The following is a 12,259-nucleotide window of genomic DNA, read 5'->3' on the forward strand; positions in this document are numbered from 1 at the left end:
CAATGTTTCTGCTGGAAAATGTGTTCAGAGTTTCCATTTGAGATGTAGAGAACACATTTTCTCTTACAATAGTCTTGTAGTGAAATCAGTTCAAAATATGGGGGTAAAGGTGGAAATGAGAAAAGGGAATTAGGAGTCTAGTAGGGGAAAACCAAGGAGAGGGCGTGATGCCATGGGGGCATTTCAGGAATGATATGGTTCTGGGCTGGACACCAGACAGGGCAGGAGTGTTCCAGGAAATGGAAGCCCGAGAGTCATGCTATGATCACAGGTCTGGATTCTAGTAATTATTTATTATTGCTATGACTCTTTAAAAAACTACACTTCATACCTTCAGAAGCCAGGATCTCTAAACAATAGTGCAAATGGTTCAAGCTGGAAGACATCTCAGCTGCAATGAAATTCCTATTTACAAGTTCCATTCAGTTTAATTCCCAGGGAAGTGCTACTAACCTTTATGACTCAGCTCTTACTGGGAAATACAATTTCCTCGCAAAATAAATATGTATATTTTAGGACTTCTTACTGCGACCCACTTGAAAGTCTTTCCTATGAAGTTCGAAGCTTGCCTAGTCCCGGGACCAGCCTTTGAAGGGTGCCAGGAGCCTCAGGCAAGTGGCAGGATGGGCAGGTGTGGCTCAAACTCACTCTCTTGGAACTGTAATGATCTCACAGATAGAAGGAAAGGTTAGTCCCAGAAGAGAGAAGAGAACTCCAAAAAGACACTAGGAATGGAACAAAAATAAGGTTCTGAGACTCATTTGATGATTTTCAGAAATGCTGTATTTTGAGCCCTGCACTTAATTTTCATCTTTCCTTTTGATTATCAGTTTTTCTTCTCTGACTTTTGAATCCCAGCTCTTCTCCCAGCTGCGGGGCTTAACCTCAAGGAAGACATTTGAAAGGACACCGTCTCATTCAGGGTCCCCATACAGCAGGCACACAGTATAGATACTCTCCAACAAACAGAAAGCACCGCTCTGAATTTCCCCCCAAAATCATTTACTAGACTCTCTGGCTTTTGAGTGTTAATATTTCCTGTACATCATTTCTTGGAAAACTAACAGCTAGAGAATATTGTCAGTGAAGGCATGATGGCTGAAGGTGAAATGTTTCAAAGGGCCCATTGCTTCTTGGCCAGGAGAAAAAGAGAAATAAAAGCATAGCAACTACTTGCTCTCTCTTACCCACTGACATTGAAGTTAGCAGGCTTTTCTAGCAATCTCAGTCTAAAAACCATATGGTGCCAGCATTTTTTTTTCTTTCATCTGTAAATATTTTTCTTCCTGATAACTTTCCTCTATTCATATTAAATTCAACTCATCTCTTACTCTCTCTATATAAACGTGCTGGGTATAAAAGTGTTTGCTTGTTTTTTGTTATATCTTAACTGGAGGTTGCATTTACTATTTTAATTTCAATCAAACTTTAACTTTTGTTCCATAGAATATAACCAATGATAAACTTTTTGCAAAGTGCCTTCTCCTTCAACTGGTCTCACTAGGAAGACAGCCTCTTCACAGGCCCCTTATGCTAATTGTCTCTCACTAGTTAAACACGGACTTGTATTAAATTCTAGTGATTTTGCATGGGGCGGGGAAGATTTATCTTTTTTTTTTTTGACATATTTATGTTTATTGATAAAATGAAAGGCGTTTTTGTGTCACGAATAATCAAGTCCCATAAAGAGAAATGAAAGAGAAGTCCAACTTCTCAGAACTTCTGGACAGTTAGGGGCTGACAACCGAAAGAGGCCGGACCAGACAATGTTCTTATCTCAGGGTGAAGCTTGTAATATGATTGTTCTCTTGGTCCTAAAATTCTGTCAAGTGTTTGCAGGCAAAACATTCAGAGAAATGCTTTTAGTGATTTGCCTCAGAGAGCTGTGGGGAGAAGAGAAAAGGAAGGGGAGCATGGAGGAAGTTTGGAGAGGAGAGGGAGTTTTGGATCTTAAGAAGTTAAATTGCTCAATTTCTCTGCATATGTGTTGCTATATCATTTCAAAAAGAAAGTGCTTTCCAAAGGGAACTATACTTTTATTCCTTTATACAGTCACTCTGGTGTGGTGCAGAGGTGGGCTGAGAGAGGCAACGCTGGGGAGGGAGCCTGTTCAGACCACGCACTAGGGAAAGGGCCTTGGGGATGCAGAGAAGAGGGTGAGGCAAAGTGAGGACCAGAACCAGGTGACCGGCTGGCTGAGGGAAATGACAGAGTCAGAAAGCAGCATGAGCCCTGGCTGGGTCATACAGGTGGGCAGTGCCACTGACTGCAGCAGGGAGCACAGAGCAGATGCAGGTGTGGGTGGTTCAGACAGTTTCAGTTTTGGACGTGGTGAGTGTCAGGTTTCTGGAGGGCATGCTGAGATCTGTGTAGATATCCAGGAAGCTTCCAGAAAGATCTGGATGGAGTTGAGCTGGGAGATCTGGGCTAGAGATAGAAAGTTGCCAACTGTCAAAATATGGGTAGATGACACAGCCTGCATGAGATCACAGAACTTAAAGAGAAAAGAAAACCCATTGTCCCCCCACCCCCACCCCCCACCCCGCCAGAGACCAACACGGCTTGAGGGCAAGACAGACAACAAGGGGCTGTCTTCGAGACTAGGAGGGGCCTGCCTTCCACCGAGTCAGATGCTGCAGGGAAGTCAAGCAAAGATGGAGTTTCCAGGAATTTAGCAACAAGGATGCCACGGTCGACCCAAAGAGCAGTTTCTGTGGAGTTTCTGGCAGCGCCAGGGGACATAAGAGATGAGTAGGAATGGAGTGTAGACAGCAACTAGAAGAGACCAAGAGAGGTTCATCTAAAGTGGTTATGTTTGAACATACCTCAGACTCTCATTGGATAGGGTCTTTTAACAATCACGAAGGCCTTAAGTAGAAGATAGTCTTCTAAATGCTTTTCAAGCATGAATTCATTACATCCCACAGCAATTCCTCTAAGTTCTGTTCTTAGTTCCAGCTTTTGAAATGAGGAAACTGAGGCACAGAGAGGTTAAGTAATTTGTTTGAGTTCCCATGGTTTCTAAGTGGTGGAGCTGGACTTGAACCCAGGCAGTCTGGCTCCAGAACCCATCTTAGGAGGCTCTCTCTCTCTCTCTCTCTCTCTCTCTCTCTCTCTCTCTCTCTCTCTCTCTTTTTCTCTCTCTCTCTCCCCCCCCCCCTTTTGCTGCACATGAAAGGTAACAGAAAGGAATGTGTGAGCCTTAGCAAAATGAACATTAGAAACATGCTTCACAGTTTGACAATGGCTGGAAATTACTGAAAGGACGCAGAGCCTGCCACCTTCACCCCACTGTGCTGGGTCCTTCCAAAAACTATCAAGCACCGCTGTGCTGGCCTGGAATTTGTTCACAGAAAGAAAGTCACCTGAGCTAATGTATTTTCCAAATGATCGGTTTCCTCTTGGAAAACAAGCTCCTCAGTCCTCTCACAAATCAATCTTGGCACGAGCGTGTCTGCGGACCTGCACGTCTAGGCGGCTGCGCGAGGCAGTATTTATCAATAACATTTCCTTCCTTTGGAATGCTCTGGAATCAGGTAAAATGTTCAGAAAGTGGCTTTTCAAATCATGACCTTCTCTAAATTGGCTTTGAACATTTTGTTTCTAAGGAAATTAGTGACAATAAATAATAATAATTATAATTATAATAATGCTAGGAATAATAAAATCAAAGTAAGCAACAAAGCCAACTACTTAAGGAAACGCTTTTTAAAAGCCCAAATGAGAAATGGCTTTGCTGAGCCCCCCTCCAGAAACCACGGGAAGTTGTGTTTGACTCACAAGGAACCATAAAAGACTGTGGTGGCTCACATGTAGTTTAAAGTAAAAACAGCATTTCCGTTTTCATGTGTTTTCATACATGGAATGAGAGAGAAAGACGTGACTTGGGTTCTAGGCTCGGTGCTGCCAATAGCAACGTAGGAAGGACGAGCACTTCACCTCCGGGGGCTCAAGTGAAATGGGGGACAAGGATGGAAGAATGAGAGGCCACCTAATCCTCTGAGATTCTTTTCAGCTTTAAGATCCTACTAATCAGTGAAATAACACAGGACTGAGATTTCAGGTTCCCTGAATCCACTCTACTTAATACTCTGCTCCTGAAACTTTGAGAGGAAAGGAAGAATGGATGACAGCATGATGTTTGAGGACATGGAGGTGATGATGAGCTCGAGCACAGAGCTGCCATAAAGAAGAGAAGCCAGATGGAAACCCAGCCGGAGGACATGTGACCAGAAGCTCACAGAGAAGACAGGTGCTCGATGGGATCAGAGCTCAGGACCAGTTTCAATGAGTCAGCATCTGGCCATGGAAATGGTAGACTGGCCAGGGCTGAAACGGCCACAGCAGTGTTAATCCCATGGAAGCATATTCGTGGTCCAGGCTGGGAGGGGTTTTAGATCAAGCATCCATCTTTGTCCTCTTCAGTCCAGCATATCTACGTAGCATTTAATCTAATACGCTAGAGCGTGTTCTAAGAAGATCACATGTGCAGCCTGATGGAGAACACAAACACCTTGTGGTGTGGATAATGAACTCGCTGAACATTCTAACTGGAGCCCTAACTGTTTCTGTATCCTCTCCATGGAAGATAGGAACTTACAAGGAGGTGCTGTTTATTACCAATTCCAAAGAAAAAAATAGGTCAAATTTGGACACTTCGTAAATGAGGGTTTGCAGAATAAAATGAAATGAGATAAGCCAGCTTGGAAAACAGTGAAGTAAATATATCTCTCCGAGACACACTAGTATTTGCTAAACTATGGAATAATGAGTTTTTAAGCAACAACGAAACACTCACAAAAAAGATTCACTGCACAGACTGGCAGCCCAGCGAGGTCTGGTCTGCACAAGGGGAACCGGAGAAGAACCCAGTTCTCTGGATGAGGAAATGCAGGCTAGCACCACTTGTGAATTTGGAATGAATCTGCCAGTAGGAATAGCAAGAATAGAAGATGAAAAAGAGCAATCGGGAAGAAGAGAAAAAAATAATGCTTGTTTCTGAGAATGCTGCTGCTTTGTTTTATGAACTAGTCTATTTGTTTTGGCTCTAACTGAACTCAAGAATGTTTTCTGCATATTTTACAGAGTAGTTTATAGACATCAAAGGAACAATCTCTCCTTTCATCATTATTTACACATAAAAATAATGCAATTTGTGGTACATGTAAGATGTTACCTCTTAAAAAGCTCTCAAGTCTAATTTATTAATTGCTTGAGATTTAAAGTTAAACAAGGGTGAGATGCAAATCATATGTTACTCTGAAATATTTTACCACCAAATCTTGTTTTATTAATGAGATGTTGAGCAGCCATATGAATATTTATTTAGGTGGTTAGAGGGCTTTATGAAGAATCCTGGAGCAAGTGACAGAGACATAAAAGTAAATGGTTCTCTCTCTCCTGAAAGAAATGGGGCTGCCTCTTTGTTTTGAATTCCACATTTTCCGCTGTGCTCGCAACATTAAAGCATTCCTGTAACCCACCAGCCACCAGATCTCTCTCGCTCCAGATCTGCCATTTCAGCTTCAGTGGCTAGTGCCGCTGCTATGATAGCAATGGCCTCCTGCTGACAACCCTGCAAATAACATTTCGCCTTTTCTCATGGCTTGACAGACAGCACCACATTATTTTGGTCCAATTATACACATTTGGAAAACACGATACATGTAGAAAACCAGGACTCTTTTTACTAATTTATTGATTTTTATGTAGTGCTTTGGAAATTGTGTAAGGCTGTATAGATTAACTCTCTCATTAGATGTTTCTTGTGCAACAAATCCCTTAAAAATAAAATGATCTAAATATGAAGCACCATGAGCTAGGCCCATCTGAAACGTTTCCAGGCTGTATAAGGCACATTTATGCAGGACCGGTTATGATAATACAACTGCTTATTCACAGCTTCACTTTTTCTCTCACTGACAATGTATAATAACTGTTGTAAAATATGCATGTATGTACATATATATGTATGAATTCTATCTTTATGAGGAAAGTATACACACACACACACACACACACACGTACATGCCATTTCCTTTTAAAAAATACATAATGCCAACCTACACATGTAAACATAGGGTCATATGAGAGATAGTCGGATATATGTAGGAACTCAGGTGCTAAACTTCTGTAGCAATGAAGATGACCTGAAACGAAGTCCACCAGCAGGCGTCCTGCTTCATGGCCCCTCCCATCCCAGGCTGCTCCCCCTCTTCACCAGGCCTCTCCCTGAAGGGCCTCTGCACTCCCTCTCCACCTGCCCCTCCCTGAAGGCCTCTGCACTCCCCTCCTCAGGCTCCTAAACTACCCTGAGAAGTCTGTGTGGGCTCTGTAATGGCAGACAGAGGAGTTGGATCTTGACGTTATAAGCAATCTTCTCAATTCAATTCAATAATATGACATTGTGAGGATGAAAACATCATCAAGAGTATCAAAAGTCCTATTCCCCCCAAATAACCAGTTACCCATTTTTGAAACCCATTCAGGCAACTTTAAGTGTATGATATTCTTCCTTCTTTCACTTAGTATGGATTGGCAACCATGCCTCATTTTCACACAGAGATCTACTTCATTTTTAAAAATACCCCCATAATATTACATTGTATGAACGTACCGTAACTTGTTTTCTTCCCCAGCTTTTTGCTCACAGAGATATTCTATATCAATTCCTATTAATGGAACTGCTGGGCCAAAGGTTATATACATTTAATGTGGTCGTAGATACCCTCACACTGCCCTCCAAAGAGGCTTCACCGATTTATACTCCCGGCAATGGTGCATCACTGGGTAATTGTTCAAATTCACAATTTATGCCCATCACATGGCAGCCAGGCCCTTCAAAGCTTTGGAGTTTTGATCTACATTTCTTTAATTATGGTCGAGAATGAGCAAACTTGAATATGTTTGCTGCGTCTCACTTTTCGTCTGCGAACTGTGTTACTATCCTTTGCTCCTTTTGTCCACTGGCTTGTTCTTTTCCCATTGGTGTCCAAGCACGCGCCTTAGGGCGGCCCATCAGTGAGCTGAGGTTTCCCTGGCAGAGTTCTTTGTCCTGGCTGGAGCTGAGGACCTTTGGCAGGGCGATCAGCTGAGAGCAGGCTGTTTTCAATCAATTGCAAGTTGAGAAGGGCTCTGAATAGGGTTATATCAAAGGAATAAGAAATACATTCTAGGACCCTGGTGGACTTGAAATAAACTGAGATGAAGGAAAGAAAGGACAAAGATGAGCCCAGAGTTTCTAACAGGAAACAGAAAGATTGGGGGTAACCCTGATAGACTGCAAAGAAGAGCCAACAAGCCCCACACTGGGGATCAAGCCTGCAACCCGTCCCCCCACCCCCCCGACCAGGAATTGAACTGTGACCTCCTGGTTCATAGGTTGATGCTCAACCATTGAGCCACACAGGCCGGGCTCTGCTTACTTGTTTTTGCTTCTCCTTGCTTTAGGAAGCAAGGTCATAATTCCCTGCCACCTGGTACCCAAGCTTATCTCCCAGGGCATTCATTCTTCCTGGAAAATGGCAAGTATCCCTCATGCCACTTTGGCTGAATGGCTCTGCCTCCCTCTCTGAGCGAGCAGGAGAGCCTTCCTGGGTGGGACAGAGAATACACTTCTATTCTTAGCATTATTAATTCCAATTCAGGCGGCACAAAGAAAACTTCCCTCGCGCCCTTAGGATGTGCAGGCGGGGGAGACGAGAACTAAATAACGAACAGCCCCAGACAAAGCCCTGGATGTGCGGCACGGCGGTTTCTTTCTGCCTCTCAGTGCTGCCGAGCCCCCACAATGAGCTCCGTCCTTTCATTCTTTGGGAAATGGATTCCTGGAGGCTTTGAGCTCAGTAAGAATTGCCCAATCTTATGAAATATTCCTCTTCCCCCTGCAGCCCTTCTGGTAACGCAGACCAGATTTCTCGACATCCTACTGGCAGCCGACCTTTCCTTGTGAACTCCGGTCAGTGGCCAAGGGAGAGCAGCATCAGTGCTCTCAAACCTCCTTTCTATGCCTGCGAGCAAGAATCTGACAACATTTCTCCTTGATATGAAATCTCTGCTTGGACATCTGGCTTCACAGTGAGGAACTTTCAATACAGCAGCTTCAAAGAAAGGGCTCGGCCTGGCGGGCAGCGGGGCAGGAGGACAGTCTGTCGTGGAGCTGCTTCTAACCGAGAGAAATAGCGAACTCGGAGCAGAGAGGACGGTGCTAACTAACATTTAGATGACTTGGCTTCAGTGGACAGGCTTTTGGGGGCCTTCCCCGGAGCATACAAACCATGCCCTCAGATAACACACATAAGCTGTAGGTTATTCTATTAGATGCTGCCTGATCAGGCAAAGCATATGGCTGTGGCCACAAGATCTGAGTGGCCTTCGCCTAGCTGTGACAGCATCACAAAATGTTTACAAGCTGCTTGCCAGTGATGAAATAACATGAGAGCCAAGTGGCACTGTTAGTTTTCAGAGGCCTGGTTTATCAGGGAACATCATGCATTAATTCAGCATATTTCCAGCACTTCCACTGAGCCAAAATTGTGTGAAGGGCTTGCTCTCAAGAAGCAACGCGTCTGGTTGGTGAGAAAGAGAATTCATCAAAACACAGTTCACAACCTCCCATCTGCAGTCCTCGATCTAAAATCCTCTAAAAACTATGAATAAGTTTTGAAAGGTTGCAGTTAACTTATGAGAACACAAAACTTGACTGATGTTACCAGGGTGTCCGTGGTTCTGTGTGTCCCATTTATTGAGGATACTCTGTTTCCCAGTGCGTGTGTGCTTGATACTGTGTGTTGTCCCAGACCCCACTGGGGACAAAGTATAAGCCCTGTGTCACCTTCCTATGTTCTGACTTCACATGCAGCCTCGGGGTTGGGATAAGGGACTGTGGATGTGTGTGGTGAACACTTTACGGCAGGAATTGACAAAGCTGGTGTGAGCTTCTCCCTCGGATATGTCACAGAGAAGACAACATTTAATCTTGAAGGGAAAAGACATCATCCTCAGAGTTCCTGGGACCAGAGAGCACGTGAGGACGAGGACTGGCAGCAATGAGGTGAGAGAGGGGAGAATTCGTTCAATGGGGTTTGTGGAATCTGACTGGTGGCTGGGTGGATGCTGGTGGTACGCTAGTTCAGATAATCAATACAAGAGGAAGAACAGGCCAGGGGGAAGGGAAGAGTGGGAGGAACGTAACTCTGTGAAATGCCTCGTTTGCGCAACCTCTGGACTATCCAAGAGGAAATGTGCAACAGTAGTTAGAACTGGATTGAGAGCTCAGAAAGGCGTCTATCTGGGTGGAGGCAACAATTCAAAAGTCATTTGCATGAACGCCTACCTGAGGGGATGAGACTTTGTAGGGATAGCGCATACACAGCAGAGAGAAGAGGCATTGGGTAATACCACTGTTTAAGTGCTAAGAGGATGATGAGCAGACGGGGCCTGGGAATGGGAGGACGCCTTGGAATGGCAGCTGAGCTGGGAGGTGTCGCATGGAAGGGAGGGGTGTCAGAGACTGTTTACAGGGCGGACGGGATCATTGCTCCTAGGCAAGGAAAAGTAATGTCCTTTTTATAAGTCACTGAGTTTGGAGGATTGTTCGTTATGGAGCATTACTGTGGCAGTAGCTGACTAACACAGGTTCCTTGTTAAATGTTATAGGGCGTCAAAGAGGCTTCTGAGAGCAAGTAGTAGACTGAACTTCCCTCTCCCAACACCAAATGGTGTGAATAAGTAACAATAAAAACTAGCAGAAATACACCAACAGCACAGGAATAGGGTAGATAGAGTGAGGCAGACATCACACAAAACCTCTCAACCACCTGCGGTCAAGGAAAGAAACAGGATTCTGGAGCACCAGAGAGATGCACAGTGACAGCTTCAAACTCTACCAATATCCCTGAATCCTTATTTTGTAAGGATTTCACAAAATTCCACAATTGGTGCTTGGGGCAATGCTTTAACCAACTGAGCCACCTGGCCAGGGTGTTTTCCCTTTTTGCTTATATTGGAATTCAATTATTTATTGAAATTTGGAAATTAGCTACCAGTTGGTATTTGGACATCACTGGAAAAGAAATTCCTGTAAAATGAAAGTTTTATATAACTAAGAGAATTTAAATGAAGTGGTCAATGAGGACTTGCTGTGCATTTATTAATGAGAAGAGTGCCAAATATTTCTTTCAATTAGCGAAATATGAAAAGGAAACATCTCTTCTGTCTAATATCACACATAGGGGAAAAGAAAAAGCTCACAGATGGAACTGTATAGGGAAAAATATCATCATTAATAATAAAATAAAATAAGTCTTTTCTTCTAAAGTGGGGAGGCTGGATGTGATGGCCTCCAAGGTTTTGTTCATAACTTAAATGTTTTTTACTCTGTTCAGGGCTGCCTGGGCTTAAAGAGTATCCTATATAATAAAAGCCTAAATCAACCGAATGGTGGAATGACTGGTTGCTATGACATGCACTGACCACCAGGGGGAAGATGCTCATTGCAGGAGCTGCCCCCTGGTGATCAGTGCTCTCCCACAGGGGGAGCACTGCTCAGCCGGAATCTGGGCTCATAGCTGACAAGCACAGGAGTGGTGGGAGCTTCTCCCTCTTCTGCTGCAGGTGGGTGGTAAGGAGTGAAGGGTCCTGGATTGTGAAAACCTGTACCGAGAGAGGGATGTTTGACTGCCTCCGGCAGGTGGACATCTCTCGAGTGGTCCCAGACTGCAAGACGGCGCAGGCCAGACTAAGGGATCCCCTTTCCTCCAGTGCACAAATCTCATGCACCGGGCCTCTAGACTATATATAAGAAAGCAACTTACATTAACACTAACATTTCCCTAAATTGCTCAGATCATCTGCAAGGGGCTACAGAAAGCAAGATGGGTGTTAGGCAGAAAAGGGCAGTGATAAAACCCAAATGTTTCTTTGCTTTGTATGATTACTCTACATGCTTTAAGCATTGTTCTAACAAAGTAAAGTCACACACACAAAAAAATCCTTTGCTGAGAATTCTTCTAAAAATTTTTTGTTCTCTTTTAAATCTTATTTATAAAAGTTTCCAGATGTTTATCCTCACAGATTAAATACTGCATGAGGTGGACACACACAGTAATACTCATTGCTACGGAACCAAGGAAATACCACTTGGAGATCGGACTGCCCATCACCCCAGGGGGTGTCTGTTGCTACGAAAGGTGTGTCTTTCTGAAGCCATTTGGAAACCACCTAGGTACTCAGCATACACATCCGAGCACATCAAGTAGTTGGCATTCCAAACCTCAAACAGGTTGTTTCTCATCACACAAATGCATAATGAGAGGATGTGGGCAGAGAATAGGATGTCAATTGGAAGCTGACTTCTGAATTTATTAGCCAGCAGCCCTGAGCTGAAAGAGTCATCCTAATCTCAAAAGACATTCCAAAGTGGTTCTCAAGAAAGAGCACTGGTGGTTTTCCAATACGTGCTCAATGTGAATGGAGCGGGTTTGCCAAAAATGACTTTTTATGCTGGCATGTGACCTCTCAGAGGGAAGTGGCCTGAGTCACCGGACACATCAAAGGTGGCCAGTGAGGGGGATGACTGCAGGCTGTGTGCACAAGCCAGATACCTGCACGCATCTGCCCCCTTTTAATTACACTGCAGCAGCTGGGACCACTGGTTACTGAAGTCTTCCGATTACCTTGATTGCTCGGTCATTATCTCTAATCAGCTTCTTCTTCTCATCTTCAAACTTCTGGGTAATATCCTGCAGCCGCCTTTCCGCAGCGAGCTGCTGCCGGCTGCTCTCTTCTTTCAGGGAGGAAATGGCTGTCTGGAGCTCGGAGATGGTCTAAAATGAGAACAGCATGCTATCACTTGCATTCTTCAGCGAGAGGCATCTACTTCATATGCATTTAGCTTAACAAAGGAATGGGGTTGGCAAGACTCTGCTCCACAAACTCAGTATTTCCAATTAACATATCACACACTATCATGCATGAAATTCCACCCAATAAAAGACTGTAATAAAACGGTGAATGGTGAATAACAGCTGAACCAAATATTTTTGGAAGACATTTCCACGATAACATTCCACAATATTTACTCATCAACAGAAAGAACATCTGTGATCTCAAATATATGAAATGCGTCAGATCTTATTTTACTGAGAAATATATACTTATTGGAAAGAAAAAAGCTAATTGCCATGCCCAATACTTTGAACTGTAATAACCAAAGAAAATAGGGAAGAGTTCATTCTCCTTAGTTACCTAATTCTACATA

At 43.8% G+C, this 12,259-nt stretch overlaps 1 protein-coding gene across 4 annotated transcripts in view; it reads right to left on the reverse strand.

Annotated features, from left to right (window-relative positions):
- The window catches only part of CEP112 (centrosomal protein 112), a 267,970-nt gene that overhangs the window by 47,364 nt on the left and 208,347 nt on the right, over window positions 1-12,259 (reverse strand). For all 4 annotated transcript variants that reach the window (XM_036451304.2, XM_045586287.1, XM_045586288.1 and 1 more), the window contains one exon: window positions 11,676-11,825. In XM_036451304.2, the coding sequence (XP_036307197.1) occupies window positions 11,676-11,825 (150 nt within the window). The remainder of the gene's footprint in view (window positions 1-11,675; window positions 11,826-12,259) is intronic.

Source organism: Pipistrellus kuhlii, unplaced genomic scaffold (genome assembly GCF_014108245.1).
Source record: "Pipistrellus kuhlii isolate mPipKuh1 unplaced genomic scaffold, mPipKuh1.p scaffold_m20_p_22, whole genome shotgun sequence".
In the NCBI taxonomy this organism is placed as follows: Eukaryota; Metazoa; Chordata; class Mammalia; order Chiroptera; family Vespertilionidae; genus Pipistrellus; species Pipistrellus kuhlii.